This window comes from Xyrauchen texanus, chromosome 20 (genome assembly GCF_025860055.1).
Source record: "Xyrauchen texanus isolate HMW12.3.18 chromosome 20, RBS_HiC_50CHRs, whole genome shotgun sequence".
NCBI lineage: Eukaryota > Metazoa > Chordata > Actinopteri > Cypriniformes > Catostomidae > Xyrauchen > Xyrauchen texanus.
Genome location: NC_068295.1, coordinates 2,989,354 through 3,008,972, shown reverse-complemented (window position 1 = coordinate 3,008,972; position 19,619 = coordinate 2,989,354). Strand labels below are relative to the sequence as shown.

General features: G+C 39.6%; 1 protein-coding gene across 3 annotated transcripts in view; it reads right to left on the bottom strand.

The window, feature by feature from the left end:
- Nucleotides 1-7,506: 7,506 nt before the first annotated feature.
- LOC127660441 (egl nine homolog 1-like) overlaps nucleotides 7,507-19,619 on the bottom strand; it is a 28,841-nt gene continuing 16,728 nt past the window's right edge. For all 3 annotated transcript variants that reach the window (XM_052150659.1, XM_052150661.1, XM_052150662.1), the window contains exons 4-6: nucleotides 8,461-8,597; nucleotides 8,282-8,349; nucleotides 7,507-8,138 (exon numbers count right to left, since the gene is read on the bottom strand). In XM_052150659.1, the coding sequence (XP_052006619.1) occupies nucleotides 8,083-8,138; nucleotides 8,282-8,349; nucleotides 8,461-8,597 (261 nt within the window). In that variant the 3' untranslated portion in view covers nucleotides 7,507-8,082. The remainder of the gene's footprint in view (nucleotides 8,139-8,281; nucleotides 8,350-8,460; nucleotides 8,598-19,619) is intronic.

Below are 19,619 nucleotides of genomic sequence, written 5' to 3'. Positions count from 1 at the left end.
CTTTGGTGAATATAAGTACCAATTTCTTTCCATAAGAGCAAAATCTGTACATTATTCAAAACTTTTGGCCGCCAGTGTATGTATTATTTTTCTTATTCTATTATAATTGTTTTAATGTTAAAATGTTTATGTGCAACAATACAGAATTCAGCACTTGTTAGGAAAATATTGTATACATAAAAAGTATAAGTAGTACAGCATATAAATATAATAAATGATAAAGAAATAAAAATACTGACAACATGTGACTATTTTTTACAAGGTATCATTTTAATTGTGTTATAATGTTTTTATGTTTGTATGATGGGGTGATTTAAAATACTTTAAGAAACGACACTATTTTGGCCTATTTTTAAGATTTACATATTTTTAATTTCATAACAAGATTCCATTAAATTTAACTGTGAAATGTTTAACAAAAACAAATTACTACAACTCAAAATATAAAAAATTACTCAATTTAATTTGATGGTATTTTGTTATGAAATTGAAATGTGTCAATTTTAACATAATATTTTTGAGTGTATATTATTTTTTTTTATTATTATTATTTCTATTTATTGCATGTATTTATATAATTAATTGTGTATATGCACAGCGCCCTGGAGCCCAAGACAAATTTCTTCAGGGACAATAAAATCTTTCAATTCAGTTTTAATATCAGCGTGAGGAATGTTGCAGAGTAGAAACATCTATTCAAGAAAAGGGTTTTCACACACACACTCACTCACTCACTCTCACACACACACACACACACACACACACACACACACACACACACACACTTACTCACTCACTCAAACACACACTCTCACACACACACACTCACTCACTCACTCTCACACACACACACACACACACACACACTCACTCACTCTCACACACACACTCACACACACACTTACTCACTCAAACACACACTCTCACACACTCACTCAAACACACACTCTCTCACACACACTCACTCACTCTCACACACACACACTCACTCACTCTCACACACACACTCACTCAAACACACACACTCCCACACACACACACACTCACTCACTCTCACACACACTCACTCAAACACACACACTCCCACACACACACTCACTCACTCACTCTCACACACACACACACACACACACACACACACACACACACACACACTTACTCACTCACTCACTCAAACACACACTCTCACACACACACACTCACTCACTCACTCTCACACACACTCACTCTCACACACACACACACACACACACACACTCACTCACTCTCACACACACTCACTCAAACACACACACTCACACACACACTTACTCACTCACTCACTCAAACACACACTCTCACTCACACACACTCACTCACTCTCACACACACACACACACACACACACACACACACTCACTCACTCTCACACACACTCACTCAAACACACACACTCCCACACACACACACACACTCACTCACTCTCACACACACTCCCACACACACACACACTCACTCACTCAAACACACACACTCCCACACACACACACACTCACTCACTCTCACACACACTCACTCACTCTCACACACACTCACTCACACACACACACTCTCACACACACACTCTCTCACACACACACACACACACACTCTCACTCACTCAAACACACACTCTCACACACACAAACTCACACACACACAGCACTGCTGTTGTGTGTCTGTCTCTCTAAATGTAAAGGCATCTTTCATCTGGATCAGAAGAACAGAGCTCTCATTATGTTCTGCTCTATTGCCCGTGGAAAGTCTTATTTGAGTCTGTGTTAGTCTGATAATGCTTTAATTAAGCTCAACTGCATAAAGCTTCAAGAGTCGAAGACATCAACTGTCTGTTATAATGTACCAGTGAGTTCAGATCAGGGGCGTAGATTCAGCGGGCATGGGGGAGGTAACACCCAATAATCAAAACAAGCCTCCCATTATTTATACCATGATCAATGGAAACATGTAAATGCTTCACACTGCAAATCTACACCCTTGATTTAGATGATCTTCTGAAACTGTTGGTGAATGCAGGAGGAGGAAGCGTCACTATACTTGAGGCCTTTGTGTCATGCTGTCTCAGCATCTGCACAATGCAATTACAGGAACACGTCACCAGATGTCAGGATTGAACAACTTATTCTTTATGTGACATTTCAGTCTCAGTATTATCATTTATTTGTTGTATAAAAGCTCAATTTAGTTACCATGCAGTCATTGTTTAATAATGAGACGGACCCCAAGATAACAATGCATTTTCACAGCAGTAAAGTGGAGCTACTTTGAGCAACTACAGGACACGTTTTTGTGTTTAGAGTGGCAACATTAAACAAAAAGGAACATTTGTCATTATTTATTCACCTTCATGTTGTTTCAAACTCGTATGCATTTCTTCTGGAATACAAAAGGAGAACTGTTGAAGAATATACTGGCCACTCTTATACTGAAAGTGAATGGGGACTTGAGCTGTCGAGCTCCAAAATGACAAAAAAGCACCATAAATATATTGTAAAAGTAGTCCATACAACTTAACCGCGCTCTGTGAAGTCTTCTGAAGTCATCCGATAGATATTCATAAGGAACAGACCTGTTTCACACATAAAGCTCTTGCTTTAGAAGACTTTAAATCAAGCACACTACTTTTGTCACACATTTTTGGTCATTTTGGAGCTTAATGTCTGAAGTTGTATCTATTAATTTAAATGTGCATCTATTAAAACAATTTTATCCCTAAAGAAATTAATTGTAATTTTGAAACATATGTATAAAATCATGAGCACTCACATCCAGTCATATCGTTAACCTTATAAAAGCGGTTTTATTCTACACGGAGAGGGTCCGCACATGGGGGTGGCCATCTTGTGATCACATGACTAGCTGCTTGATCTAAGTAACAGTCCTGTTATAGGCCTTTATCACAGTGCTCGTGTCGTCACTTCCAATGGCGGATAGTAGCGTAAAGCGACTTCCGGTTTAGTCTGTAGCAATGGCGGCGAGCACAGCGAGGAATTGTTGTTGCGTTCCTAAATGTTCTTATAGTTGAACTAAACAGCCGTATCTCAGTTTCCATTCTTTTCCAACCGATGAAAAAGCGACCGTCAGCATCGAACCTTGTGTATTGGTCTAAGGCACAGAGACATGGTTTAGAGACGGTTCCAGGACCAAGCCCTAATAGAAAGCTTCAGCTTTTTGATGAGTTTTTTTCTTTATTGCTGTCGCATGTCTGCAGGTCTACGAGAGAAGGTCCTGGCAGATATATTTAATGTACGACAACGGTCAGTCGAGTAATCATAACATGAGCAAATTTTCTGTACCTTGTTTTGGGGTCTTTGGATGACCAAAGAGCAAGTCAGAGCAACCATGCCAGCAAAATTTGAGTACTGCCCAGATGTCCGTGTTATTTTGGACTGTACTGAGATCAGATGTGAAAACCCCACAGCACTTACACTACAGTCAGAGATGTTTTCATATTACAAAAACTACCCTACCTTCAAAGGCTTGGTTGGTGTTGCTCCATGTGGGGCCATAACCTTTGTGTCACAGCTGTTCACTGGATCCATCTCAGACAGGGAGATAACAAAACAGTCTGGACTTTTGGAACTGCTCGAGCCTGGAGACTGTTGTATGGCAGATAAAGGCTTTACCATAGAGCCACTGCTTGAAAATGTGGGAGCCAGACTTGTTATCCCTCCATTCAAAAGAGCAGCACAATTTACAAAAGAGGAGACGATACGTACACAATCAATAGCCCGTCTAAGGATTGTGGTGGAAAGAGTAATTCGACGAATTACAGAAAACCACATCTGGGACTCTACCATTCCTCTCACACTGACAGGCATAGTGAACCAAATATGGGCGAACTGCTGTTAATGGCTAATTACCAAGGCCCACTTGATGTAAATGATGTTGTTGTATAAAATGTATATACAGAAAAGAAACACGATTTAAGTTGCCACCAATCAAATGCCTGTCATTTCATAACTTTAAGTTTAGTTTAATTTGTACAAAAATATTGAATTGTGATAACTTGCATTTAATGTTGCAACATTTTTTTAGTAAATGAGCCTAAAATTTGCAAACTTAAAAATTGGATTTTTTTTTATTGCACCACTTTTATACATATATGTACAAGTATTGACTGCATTGTGACAATTAAAAAGTTACAATTTCTCATTTATTCATTGACAATTTACAGAGAACTTAGTTATGAATAGGCACTATAAAAAATTTAAGACAAAAACTTGTCCAACCAAAATAGACATTTGACGAATCTTTAAGAGTAGTTTACCCCAAAATGGAATTTATCAACATCAGCACTCTTAAGAGTTAGTGTGTATATATGTATACATACGTATACATGTATACGTATGTATACGTGTGTGTGTGTATATATATAGAGAGAAAGAGAGAGAGAGAGTGCATCATGTACCTCTAGGATGGCACGAGGGTGAGTAAATTGCATACATTACATTTTTGGGTGACCTATTCTTTAACAATAAACAAACAAGCAATCAATCAACACCAGTATTACTTTAACAACTCCTAGAGTTAGAAAACACATTCATGTATATATTTATTAAAGAAAAAAATGTCTGCTTTGTCTCTCATCTCTCCAGTCAGACTCCGTGAAGTGTTTCCTGCACACGTACGTACTCCCTTTTAAAACTGCAAAACTTTTGCCTTCATCCCGCCGAATAGCATGAATCCACATTTTCTTCGCTTTTTCATCGGTTGGAAAAGAATCGAAACTGAGATACGGCTGTTTAGTTGAACTATTAGAACATTTAGGAACGCAACAACAATTCCTCGCTGTGCTCGCCGCCATTGCTACAGACTAAACCGGAAGTCGCTTTACGCTACTATCCGCCATTGGAAGTGACGACACGAGCACTGTGATAAAGGCCTATTGGACACTTTCACTCACTGATTCAAGTAATCATGGCTGACTGTGATGGCATCTGACACTGAAAACCATTGATTTTAAATGATGCTGCATCCACGCCACTAGGTGTCAGTGTCCAAGTCCAAGATGACACAAACCAAAACAATTATTTTCAGTATTGATGTATGTCAGTATGCATCACTTCAACTACAACAGCACACAATTGAGCCATTCTTTCTGCATCCGACTTGTTCCATAAAACTTAATGCACTAGTGATACCAGCAAATGTTACATTTTAAATGACTGGCATTTTCAGTGTATCAGAAAACTTTTCTGAACTGTTTATAATGTATGCACTTTTTATTTGTTTATACAAATGCAGTTGACTTAAAAGGACATGAGATTAAATCTTCAGCTCATCTTTTTGGATTCACATATCCATCCTTTTTTATATTTAATATTTTGGTGCAACTTGCAATATTGCAACAATGGGAGTAAAATAGAATTATCATATAATTATTTATTATTATCATAATTATCATTAAAAATAATAAAAGTAGCAAAAATCAAAGTAACAGTGAGGCACTTTTAATGGAAGTCAATGGGGCAAATATTTGGAGGATTTAAACTTTAAAAAATGCAGAAATGTGAAGCTTCTAATCTTATTAATTCTTCTGTTAAAAGCATTATTTGAGCTGTAAATCGGTAATTTCGCTGTCATTTTAGGGTTTACAGCATTATGTCGTAATGGTAACAAAATGTTAAAATTGGATATAACTTTACACAGGAAAGGTTAAGCAATTTTATCACTCTAAATCATGTTAAGACATATTGTTTACGTCTAGTATTTTAATGTTTACGGATTGACCTCATTCACTTCCATTGAAAGTGCCTCACTGGAACCTCGATTTTTTTTTTTCTCCTTTCTTTATTTGGTAATCAACATTATGCCACAAATGCTGTCGATTGAGCTTAACATGTATTGAAAATTAAATATTTAATTTAAAATCAAATGCCCAGAATATTTACAGTTACTGTTTGTTCTAGAGATTTTCCCGCTATAAACGGCATTCCATATTCAAAACGGCTGCTTCTTGACCGGAAGTTTTAAAGGGGCTGTAAACGGTTTTTAATTTATTTAATTTTTTTAACTTAATGAAACAAAGAAAATGTCACTATTACAAGCTAGATATCACTGAAATAGGTGCCATGAAATATTACACCTGACTTAGTAAACAGTGGGAAAAATTCAACGTGGACCAGGGCAGATTCTCTGTGTAGCCAATTGAAGACTGTGAGGCACTTTCTGCCTGTCAATCATTCATAGCACGGTACAACTGGACTCAACTCTGCTCGCTTTTTGGGGGTTTTCCACTGTGGATAGTAACTGGTACTTTTTTTAGTACTACCTCTGTCGAGGTTCCAAGCGAACGAGCCGATATTAAATGTGAAGTCAAAACCCAGCAGATCACGATTGGTCAGGGAGAATAGTCACTGGATTTCCGACACACAACATCAACCCGCTAGTTTTAAAGTTAGCAACAGCGATAGCAGTATCATTTATTCAAGTAACTTTCAAATTGTAAAAAGAAATGGCTGTGCACAAAACCACGCCGTGTTCAATAAAAGAGGTGCAGACGGTCCACTCGTTAGCGATGAGCGAAACGAAAAAGCTCAGCTGTTGGCCGCACACGGCACTGGACTCAGCCACGATGGAGGATGGTACATTTTGTTACGTTAACTCTATACTCAACCAGCCCAATTTAACTGTTACCCTTGTGTAAAATCACCATCAACAACTGCTTTATGTAGCACAATGAGCTAGAAGCTAACAGCTAGCAGTCGTGTTATTGTTTTGGTCAGTTTGTGTCGTGGTTAAAATGATGTCACGGCAGTAGAGGCGGCGCAACTATGACGATCAGCCTATAATCCCTCCCACGTTGAGGCGGCACTAAACTGCACTGGAAATGCAAACTCAGAAAAGTAAAGCGAGTAGTCGAGGAGAGTTGAACCGTAACGTGCGGTGGAAAAGTGCCACAAGTGCATGTGAGAAATCCATTTGCTAGCGTATAGCGTAGCTTGTCATAAAGCCTACACAAAAGGCAAGTTCTTTTCGGGTTTGCTGACATCAAATGGCAAGTCTTCTTTTCTTACCTGAGACTTTGGAGCAAGGGCATAGCCAGGAAATTACTTTTGGGTGGACCTCGTTAAAAATGGGTGGGGCGATTGGTTTTCGCCCAAATGTTTTTCTTACCAAATTTTCCTAAACAACAGAGAAGTGGCGCATTCAAACCGTTGTCCCACACTTTCAGAAATCAGCATTTATAAACGGTTTTATAAATATATATTTGAAGTCAGAGAATAATCTCTAATACTCATACACCCTTGGCTACGCCACTGCTTTGAAGACTTGAGCTTCCCTTCACATCGGTCTTGGAGGGTGGGGTTTTGGAAAGGGGGCGTGTCTAATTCAGTTGCTAAATACAAGAATGGCTAACATCGCTGACAGTGTGTTTTAATGCGTTTTTTAAGGACCTGTAATTGCTCTAAACAGTGCAAGTGTAAATGTTAAAAAGACAAAAAAGTACACTTTGACTAAGATTAACAAATGCAACAACGTACAGATCGCAAACAGCCTTTTTATTTTGTTGAATTTACACAATAACGTGTATGTACATTATGACAGATTACGGCTTTCAATGATCTTGTGCATCTACTGAAAATTAAGCTGCAGTATATCAGACAACATTCCCTGAACATGCCGAACATTCACTCCCTCACCGGCAACAGTGCCTTTAAAATTAAACAATCAAGTCATTACTGATGCAGTGATAGAGAAATAGACAAGCATAGATGCAGCCTGATTCTCAAAGATCAGGTCAAAATGCAGAAAACGCATTCCAAAATCAAAACCAATTGATTTATTTCTCCTCTTAAGCACTGTGACAGTAGTCACATGGGAAGCATTCATATAAATGCAATACGAAGTACTGTACCTTTTCCAAACTTAACACTTATTCAAAGTCATTTGGTTTTTGTGGGAACTATGTGGTTGAATCATTTGAAGGTTTTTGAAATATCAATTCAATATTCCACGTCTTCTCTTGCAGCGCCGTGGACACCAGTCACCTTTTTCCACAAAACTCGTCCCTGGGAAACTCCTGGATTAAGGATTCTTTCGTTAGCTTGGTTCAGACGGCTTGTTGAGCTCCACCTTCACTCCTTTTTCTCCGGCACCTTTACAAAAAAACATCGAAAAGAACTGTTACCCTCAGATTAAACATTTAGCATGAGATCGCCGTTTAACATCATTAAATATCATCCATGTCCAAAATCCATTTGACACGATAGCTAAGACAAAATTGAAAATATGAAATGACCTGTTAGGTACTTTTCTTTAGCCTTCGCCCGTTCATCAGCATCAAAATACCACACAGTTATGGCATATCTACACAAGAGAAAGAAATAGGACTAAACCAAGAACAAGGTGACGTGACGCAACATATTGTATACTTATAATGTGTGTGTGAGTTTGGTTGTGCTTTATAGATTATATAACCTTGTAGCATACGCAGGCTGAACCTCATGGGGGTTTTGTCTATCAGACCAGAATAAAAGCAAGCGGTCAAACTTGGGTTCGATGTCTGCAAACTGAGCTTTACCCTCTGGAAATATTCGCAGTATGCCCCCATGTTCCTGATGACACAAATAACAGAGAAATAAGTCATTTTTAACTCTAGAAAATTCACAATGATTATGAAAAAGCACATCATATACGTATTTATATTTCTTCCCATCATTGATAAATGGTCTGCACTTATATAGCGCCTTTTTAACATTAGCGGTATTCAAAGGGCTTGACACTGCGTCTCATTCACCCATTCACACACACACAGACAAAGACCCCCCATTTAGCCTTAACTTAACACTTGACTGTAGGGCTAAGTGTTGTTAGCGAGCACCTATGAAGGCCGGAACGGTACACGAGGGGGTGGGTGGCCAGCACCACGCCCGACCGCCTTTGTCTCCCCAGTGGCGATGTTTTACACACCGCACCAGGTACTGATTTTAGGCTGAGTTGACCTAGGGGAGGCCCGGGACTGGTTCAGATAATCATCACTGGTGTTGGCCATGAGCGGGAATCGAACTCGGGTCGCCAGGTTCGTAGCGCAGCGCGCTAACCGCTACGCTACCGCTCCCAATTCATTGCACATGGAGTTGTGTGGGCTGGGAATCGAAACCGCCAACCCTGCGCTTAGTGGCCGACCCGCTCTACCATCTGAGCCACAGCCGCCCTGCATCAACATATATTTGACTCCTATGAGGCTGCACTTTTTAGGAGCCAAGCACCGCAGGTGCTAAGCACCTATTGTATCTATAAGTGGTATTCTTCTTAATATTCCCTCTTGAAGTCTATGGCCGCCCATAGAACCGTATGTAAGAAAATGCTAAAATTTGGCACACTGGTAGGGGCAGTTAAGAGTAGCTTCCAAACAAAATTTAGGGTCTCTAACTTAAAATCTCTAGCGCCACCAACAGTTCAAAGTTTCATTTACGCTTCAGCCTATAACTTTTAAACCTTAAATCTTAGAAACTATATTATTTCTTCCTCTGATTACTTGGGTCATACCCCATCTGCATGGGTAGCATATTTTTTCTTCTCTGCTCCTTTTAATTTTGCATGCATCACAGAGACACTCAGTTATGGAATTCATGGTGATAGAGCAAACAGTTCTTGTATATCGCATCAACGAAGGCATTAAATGGACGCAATGCTGTATATTCGCGACTCAGATGTGTATTGACACGGAACTTGGTGTACGTCTTCACAAGCATGACCTCAGGGTACCTGCACAGTTTTGGCACAGTGCCACCTAGTGGTAAATAAATATGTAAAATGGCTATTTTTGCCTTTAACTTCTGAATAGTTTGGCCTAAAATCATCTTCATCAACTTTATATTCCTCGAGGCATAGCGAGCTGATTGAATGATTCCCAACTTTTCTATGTTGGCTATATTAGGCATCGGCCATTTTTAATTTAGTCTTAAAATGCTTTATATTTCAAATGCATTGGCATATCATTATGAAATTTGGGATGTCATTGGGGCCATGTCCTGAAGGTATTCCAACTGTTTGAGGACAGTCCCAATTAGTGGTAAAAAGATACAAAGAAATGCTTATAAATATTGATTAATTTGGCCTATTGTCATGAGTCGTTGGATTATGCCAAGTACATTGATACCAAATTTGACACTGTCGGCCATACTTCCTGCCTTGTATAGGAGTGCCGCAGCAATTACGGGGCAAAGCACACCAATGGCAACAATATTTGATTGACTTAAATGATCACCAGAGACGGCTTATAGTGTGTTCAAGTCCTCCTCGAAAGTTCCTGCTTATGCTAGAAGTTCAGACTGTCCTTTATCAGTGTGCCAAATTTTATAACTTTCCTCCAAACCATTACATGCGCTGCCATAGTCCTCAACGGCGGTGGGAGAATAAGAAAAAACTAACAGATACAATAGGTGCTTACGCCCTTCAATGTTTGGCCCCTAAAAATACACCTTGAGACTCCTGTGTTTTGTTCCATTCGTGGTGCTGCATCTAGCCTTTACAGCACAAGAACGCAGTCTGAATGGTCCCTTACATACAAACACATGGTAAGAAATGAAATCTTCAACTACAGAACACATTAAACTTAACATGATATCAAGCGAACGTGACTGCTGACAATACAGTCGAGTCAGCAGTGCGTGACAGGAGCTTTTTTAGTGATAATGATAAATACCATTAGCAGAAATAACAGAGGCACACAAACAATGAGAGGCCAGGTCTGACGAGGTGCGGATCGGAAACAAAAGCGCAGCGTGACCTTCCTGAGGAGGGATGAGAGGAAAAGGCCACATACTGGATAAAGAGATGTATGCTGAAGGCAAGGAAGCATACTGCAGAGGGTGCGAGAATTAACCTTTCACATGTGTGATTCGCAGGACCGCGCTGCTCACACGCACACCACGTCGGTCTCCAGGGAGCTGAATATACACTCTGTGCAGGTATACAGTTAATACTCACATATGCATTCAAGCACAAAAATAGCTATATCACAGTGGGCAGCCTAATCACTGCACAATAAATATACATGCAGCTCTTTGACTTTCACACTGACTTAGTAAGTCTTATTTTTTCAATATCATTAGACAAAAAAAATAAATAAATACAAATGGCCGGTGTGAGAGTTTGTGGCCAGTTGATAGAACTGTCAATTGCCCTTTTGGGCCTGTACTACGTTGTCAAGACATGTAACATCTGTAGATCACATATATGTGCTTTTATTCTTTGCAATTGAAAACATTTGGTTTTCTGTGACATATTGATCATTGTTGTTGCAAAGATGTTGAATTCTCACCAAGGCTGATGCTATCTAGCTGGATAACAGATGAGGTTTTGACGAAATCTGCACCAAATGCCATCAATAAATAAAAACACAAAAAAACCTAATGGAAAATATTTAAATCCATACTTTTCACGGAGTTGCATTATATGTTTTCAGCCATTACTGCAAATAATAATAAAAAAGTAAATAGTTATTTTTGTAAAGAAAAGCTAACCTTAAATGTTTTGGCTGGGCCAGCAAAAACAAAAAACGTTTTTTTGAGCACTGATTACGGAGATATTACAGTAAGTATAATAAGTATAATGATCTCAACATATGAATGTATTAGCTTGTTTTAAGTTTTGAGTTGGAGTAACATTTAAGTATGCCACATATAATTATTAAAGTTGAATTTAAAGTTGCATTTTTTAATAAAAAAAGGAAAAATACTTCCCTGTTCCAGGGTAATGTGCAGAGACAACCAAAGGCCAAAGTCCAAAGTATACACTGTGCACTGGACATACTGGCACATGAAAAACCCAAGTATACTTTGGTTTATCACGTGCCAGTATATCTAGTGCACAGCGCAAATTTTGTTCATCAGCACAGTATGCATGGACTGACTAAGTGAATATGGAAAGCCAGAAGGTACACATTTTGTATGTACTGTACGCTAGTGGAAAAAGTACTCAATATCAATACTCAAGTAAAAGTACAGATACCACATGAATATATTACTCAAGTAAAAGTTAAGGTCGAACGATACAGATACGTTTTGTTGATATCAATAACTAAGAGATTCATTGGGCGATAGTTTTTAAAATGAATTTATTGAAAATGTTAAAAAAATGTTACTCTGCCTTTCCTAATTGTGATGGGCACAGACACTAAAGCTAAAAGAGTCCAAAATGAGTCAAATCCAAAAAGCATGTTTGTTGTGAAACCAAAATCCATATAATATAGATTAAAGATAATAAAGATTTGGTGCATAAAGACTTCTAATAATAAACAAGCCCGGAATACACTCAGGACTCTTATTTTGAAAGGGAAATAAAACATGCACTCTTAAAATCATCTATAATGCTTTACAATAAAATCACTATAAAGTAAACATTGTCATATGGAATAATAATACTGTATGAGCAGAAATTAATAAACAGTAGATCATCATTCATCATTAGTAGATCATGAGCAATTGCATGTCAATTGTCATACATGTCTTTTTTTAATAACAATTCACATTAACAATTATTAATTAGTCCATAAACAGTTATGGTGACCGAGTCTTGGCTCTGTTCCAGTCCTCTGTATGTAAATATTCACCAAAATAAATATTCACCTTTTTTTGTTGCCTATACACTGATGAGCCAAAATATTGACCACTCACAGGTGAAGCGAATAATGTTGATTATCTCCCAACAAGGCCACATGTCAAGGTCTGGATAGATAAGATGGTAAGTGAACAATCAGTTCATGTAGTCAATGTGTTGAATGCAGGAGAAATGGGCAGGAGTAAAGACTTTGACAAGGGGCAAATTTTTATAACCAGACGACTGGGTCAGAGCATCTCTGAAATGACAAGGCTTGTGGGGTGATCCCGGTCAGCAGTGGAGAGTACCTATCGACAGTGGTCCAAGCAGGGACAACCCACAAACCGGTGACAGGGTGTTGGCCGCCCAAGGCTCATCGATGCATGAGGGCAACGAAGGCCAACCAGTCTGGTCCGAACTGACACAAGGTCTTCACAGTGCATCGCTCACTGCAGCGTACGGAGCTGCATAGATACGTGGTCCGATGACTCCAGTTTTCTTTTACATCACATGGATGACAGGGTTCATGTGTGTCATTTACCTGAAGAAGTGAAGGCACCATGATGCACTGTGGGAAGATGAAAAGCCGGTGGAGGGAGTGTGATGCTCCAGGCAATGTTCTGCTGGGAAACCCTGGGTCCATTCATCTGGATGTCAATTTGACACATACCACCTACCTAAACATCGTGGCAGACCAGGTACACCCCTTCATAGCAATGGTATTCCCTGATGGCAGTAGCCTCTTTCAGCAGGATAATGCGCCACACTGCACACATTGTTCGGGAATGTTTTGAGGAACATGATGAAGAGTTCAAGGTGTTGCCCTGCCCTCCAAATTTCCCAGATCTCAATCTGATTGAGCAACAAGTCCGAACCACAGCGGCGCCACCTCACAACTTGCAGGACTTGAAGGATCTGTTCTGTCTTGGTGCCAGATACCACAGGACACCGTCAAGGGTCTTGTAGTGTCCATGCCTTGGTGGGTCGTTGCTGTTTTAGCGACACGTGGAGGACCAAAAGCATATTAGGCAGGCAGTCGTAATTTTTTGGCTCATCGGTGTATCTTCAGTAGACGAAGGGTTTTCGCAAGTGAGGAACAAAGAGGAATTAAATAAAAAGATAACCGATAGTTCCAAAAAGCAAATATAAGCACAGATTAATTGGTAAACCGATATATCAGTCAACCTCTTGTAAAAGTTATCCATTCAAATTAGCAGGGCCACGTTAAACCAATGGGCAACATGGGCTGCCGCACAGGGCCCCTCCACTAGAAGGTACACAAGATCAAATATGAATTTTAATATGAATTGTGTGATTTCAGCACCACTGGCGTCACCAAACTCAGTAAAAAAAAATATATATATTATTTAAAAACTGTTTTTCTGAACACTCTTGCCAAACCCAAGTCTGCTATTGTTTGCAAAAACAAGTAAATTCACTGCTAAACAGTGTATTACAGGTGCTCCCGCCCCAAAGTCACGTAATTGGTTGAGCCAGAAGTTGACGTCACTCAAACTAAGGGAACAAAGTTTTGAAAGCACTACAGAGATAGTATAAATACACCTGTATTTGAGGGCTTGCTTTCAAGATGACCATAAGAGGGCACTTTAAGTGGTTTGTTGATAGTGGTGTGTGTCATTTAATTTTATGTAGATCACTGTCTGTTTTAGTAGTTTTAACATGATTGAATGATACTTTTGAATGTATTCCCCAGTCTAAACAAAATTATTTCTCTCTGCGTTTTTTGGCAATTACAGCCTTCAATCCTCAAAACAATGATTGACTGACGAGTTTCTTTTTTGCCATTTTTGACCTAATATTGACCTTAAGACATGCCAGTCTATTGCATACAGTGGCAAACTCATCAGTTGAATGACGAAACAGCAAAATCTTTACATTATTCAAAACTATTTGCCGCCAATATATGTTTATGTTTATATATATATATATATATATATACATACATACACATACAGGTGAAACTCGAAAAATTAGAATATCGTGCAAAAGTTCATTAATTTCAGTAATTCAACTTAAAAGGTGAAACTAATATATTATATAGACTCATTACAAGCAAAGTAAGATATTTCAAGCCTTTATTTGATATAATTTTGATGATTATGGCTTACAGCTTATGAAAACCCCAAATTCAGAATCTCAGAAAATTAGAATATTACATGAAATCAATAAAAAAAGGATTTTAAATACAGAAATGTCGGCCCTCTGAAAAGTATAATCATGCATATGTACTCAGTACTTGGTTTGGGCCCCTTTTGCATTAATTACTGCCTCAATGCGGCGTGGCATGGATGCTATCAGCCTGTGGCACTGCTGAGGTGTTATGGAAGACCAAGATGCTTCAATAGCGGCCTTCAGCTCTTCTGCATTGTTTGGTCTCATGTCTCTCATCTTACTCTTGGCAATGCCCCATAGATTCTCTATGGGGTTCAGGTCAGGCGAGTTTGCTGGCCAATCAAGCACAGTAATACCATGGTCATTGAACCAGGTTTTGGTACTTTTGGCAGTGTGGGCAGGTGCCAAGTCCTGCTGGAAAATGAAGTCAGCATCTCCATAAAGCTTGTCTGCTGAAGGAAGCATGAAGTGCTCTAAAATGTCCGGTAGACGGCTGCGTTGACTCTGGACTTAATAAAGCACAGTGGACCAACACCAGCCGATGACATGGCTCCCCAAACCAACACAGACTGTGGAAACTTCACACTGGACTTCAAGCATCTTGGATTGTGTGCCTCTCCATTCTTCCTCCAGACTCTGGGACCTTGGTTTCCAAATGAGATGCAAAATTTGCTCTCATCAGAAAAGAGGACTTTGGACCACTGAGCAACAGACCAGTTCTTTTTTTCTTCAGCCCAGGTAAGGCGTTTGACATTTGAAGCCCATGTCCAGGACCCGTCTGTGTGTGGTGGCTCTTGATGCAGTAACTCCAGCCTCAGTCCACTCCTTGTGAAGCTCCCCACACATTTGAATGGCCTTTTCCTGACAATCCTCTCCAGGCTACGGTCATCCCTGCTGCTTGTGCACCTTTTTCTTCCACACTTTTCCCTTCCACTTAACTTTCTATTAATGTGCTTTGATACAGCACTTTAAGAACATCCAACTTCTTTTGCAATTACCTTTTGAGGCTTTCCCTCCTTGTGGAGGGTGTCAATGATGGTTTTCTGCACAACTGTCAGGTCAGCAGTCTTCCCCATGATTGTGAATTCAACTGAACCAGACTGAGAGACCATTTAAAGGCTCAGGAACCCTTTGCAGGTGTTTAGCTGATTAGAGTGTGACACTTTGAGCCTATAATACTGAACCTTTTCACAATATTCTAATTTTCTGAGATTCTGAATTTGGGGTTTTCATAAGCTGTAAGCCATAATCATCAAAATTATATCAAATAAAGGCTTGAAATATCTTACTTTGCTTGTAATGAGTCTATATAATATATTAGTTTCACCTTTTAAGTTGAATTACTGAAATTAATGAACTTTTGCACGATATTCTAATTTTTCGAGTTTCACCTGTATATATATATATATATATACACACCGTGGCCAAAAGTATTGGCAGTGACATACATTTTGTGTTTCGCAAAGTTTGCTGCTTCAGTATTTGTAGATTATTTTGTCACATGTTTCTATGGTATACTGGAAAACAATGATAAGCATTTAATAAGTTTTAAAGGCTTTTATTGACAAAAACATTAAATAAATACAAAGAGTCAATATTTACAGTGTTGACCCTTGTTCTTCATAACCTCTGCAATTCACTCTGGCATGCTGGATATCAGCTTCTGGGCCAAATCCTGACTGATGGAGATCCATTCTTGCCTTATTAGTGCTCGGAGTTGATCACAATTTCTGGGCTTCGGTTTGTCCACTCACCTTTTGAGGATTGACCACCGGTTCTCTTTGGATTAAGATCCGGGGAGTTGCCTGGCCACGGATCCAAAATTTCAATGCAATGATCTCTGAGCCACTTCATTATTACTCTTACCTTGTGACATGGTGCTCCATCATGCTGGAATATGCACGGATCATCACCAAATTGCTCCTGGATCCTTGGGAGAAGTTGCTCTTGCAGGACGTTTTGATACCATTCTTTATTCATGGCAGTGTTTTTGTGCAGGATTGTGAGCGAGCCCACTCCCTGTGATGAAGAGCAGCCCCACACATGGATGGTGTCAGGATTCTTCACTGTTGGCACGACACAGGACTCATGATAGCGTTCACCTCTTCTTCTCAAGACTATTGATTTTCCAGATGTCCCAAACAGTCGGAAAAGGGCTTCATCAGAGAAAATAACTTTGCACCAGTCTTCTGCGGTCCAATCAGATGATTTTCTTGGAAGAAGTGGCTTCTTTGCTGCCCTTCTTGACACCAGCCCATTGCCCAAAAGTCTTCGCCTCACCGTGCATGCAGATGCACTCACACCAACCTGCTGCCAATATTGAGCTCTGCACTGGTGGTGACACGATCCCATAGCTGACTCCTCAGGAGGAGACGGTCCTGGCGCTTGCTGGACACTCTGGGACGTCCTGAAGCCTTCTTCACTGCAGTTGCACCTCTCTCCTTGAAGTTCTTAATGATCCGGTAAATGGTTCTTTCAGGTGCAATATTCTTTGCAGCAATTTCCTTGCATGCGAGGCCATTTTGATGCATAGCGATGATGGCTGCACGTCTTTCTTTAGAGGTAACCATTGCTAACAAGAACACAATGATTGGAAGCACTTCTTCCCTCCTTTTAAAGCAATCAGTCTGCTCTTATGATCCAATCAGAATGATAGAGTGATGTCACCTGACTAGTGCTCGTTCACACTTTCCCAGGTGCTGCTGATAGGATTAGTGAAATGATGTTAGCTGGTCATTTTGTGCCAGGACCAAAAAACAGTGAAATTTGGGTTTTTGTGATAAAGTTCATTTTTTTGGCCAATTAAGCTTTTTGCAATTATTAAAATGCATCTGATCACTCCCCACAATAATCTAGAAACAATGTGAATCAACACCAAAACAACTGAAGCAGCAAACTTTGCAAAACACAACATTTATGTCCCTTTAATGCTCACATTACATAAGGCTTCTTGTCATCGGTCGTCATATTGTCTTAGCAGCGCTCCTACTACAAAACAGAATGCAGACGAGATGCACGAACTGCAAGATCTTTGACCAAGAGGCATCCCCGGCCAACAGCGATAAAAATGTTCTCTCAATGTTTTGGGGAAAAGAGTTGGAGGAAAATAAAACAGTACAATGTCAAGTAGACTGTGCAGACCATATATTAAAGTTAAAATAAAATTCTTGATAGTTTATTCCAATAAAACATAATTATGGTCAAATTGTAGCTTTCCATTGTTGTACATAAAGATGTATGATAAGACGTGATGGGCTGGAGTGGTTCGCCGTTGCCATTGCTTATGTTTATTATTACTATTCTGAAAATAAGATCGCATATAATTCATTCAAACAACCTTTAATTTCTGGTAATGTAATCAGTAGTCTTCACCTTTAAAATGCTTGGAGTTCAAATTTCATGGGACGCTAACATGGGACTTTTATCCCATCATTGAGTGAGAGGCGTGATGAGGCCACCATACATACCCTCACAAACATACTCAAGGACAGTTCATCGACATTGAATAGTTTCCTGCCTGTGGCCCCAACATCCAATTATTCACTTCGTCAACATAGGGAATATGTTGCTCAGGAGTAAAACTAAAAGACATGAACCTTCTTTTATTCCTCGTGCTCAAACTTCTTATGGATGACATATATATGGTCCTTGATGACTGCGAGATGTTTGAATGCATTTCAGGTATTCTTGCCAATAGAAAAGTTAATTGGTCTTTTATTTTATGTGCATTTAAAATGTTTTATGAATGGCCTAGTAATGATGCATGATTACGTGTTATGTTTGACGCATTTCAGGTTGTGCTGCTAAAAGGAAAAGTAAAGGTTTCTGTTCTGCAAGAGGCATTTTCAGTAGTCCTACTCTCCGACACAGGCAGAAAACTGGCCTGAATGGAGCAAAACCAGCAGTAATGGAAGACATGATGGAAACAAGCTCTCCTAACACTGACCCAAAACACACAGACACTATTGTGGCTGAAGTGACTGAAACGACCAATGACGACTGGGGATACAAACCACAGGATTACCCTTTATTTCTTTCCTGCAGTCTTTAAAGAAACTATCAGAGAAAACAGGGGTGGCTGTGGATCAGGTGGTAGAGCGGGTCGGCCACTAATCGCAGGGTTCCCGGCCCACATGACTTCACATGCCGAAGTGTCCTTGGGCAAGACACTGAACCCCAAGTTGCTCCCAATGACAGGCTAGCACCTTGCATAGCAACTCTGCCACCATTGGTGTGTGAGTGTGTGTGTGAGAATCACAGTGTGAAGCGCTTTGAATACCGCTAAGGTTAAAAAGGTGCTATATAAGTGCAGACCATTTACCATTTAACAGTAAAATGGCACAAGTAGAAAAGGGTAAAATGTCCAAAGTTATTTGTTTGTCTAAAATGGGGCAGTGTAACCAAGCAGCTAAAGGTAACCATGGTAAATATTGTGGAAAGGAAGTATGTGTGAAAATGGAACTTCAGAGTCACTGAAAAACAACATATGGGCCTTCTTAACATTAAAAAAAATGAATACAGTGTATATAGCTCATTCAAACAGGACATTTATGCCACGTTTATTAACAGATCTTTGCAACCAGTGCTGCATTAACTGCTTGAACTGATATCCACATGTGTGAAACCTCTCTTTTCCCTTTTAATAAGCCTGCTGCCTTATTTTCTTGACTCAATAAGCCGGTTTCGGATCGCTCCTCCAGGTTTTCTCTGGAGATTAAAATCTCGGAGGTTAATGGAATTAGGGTAAAATGATGCGGGGCTAGATGCACGTACTTCGTGGTGGCCATTCTTGCTGATGGTCAATCAGTACAGGCCGATAAGGGTCACTCATATACACATAAATGGAAGAAATCTTAATGCTCATCAGCATGGCAAAGAAAGTCCCAATTTACAGTTAAAAG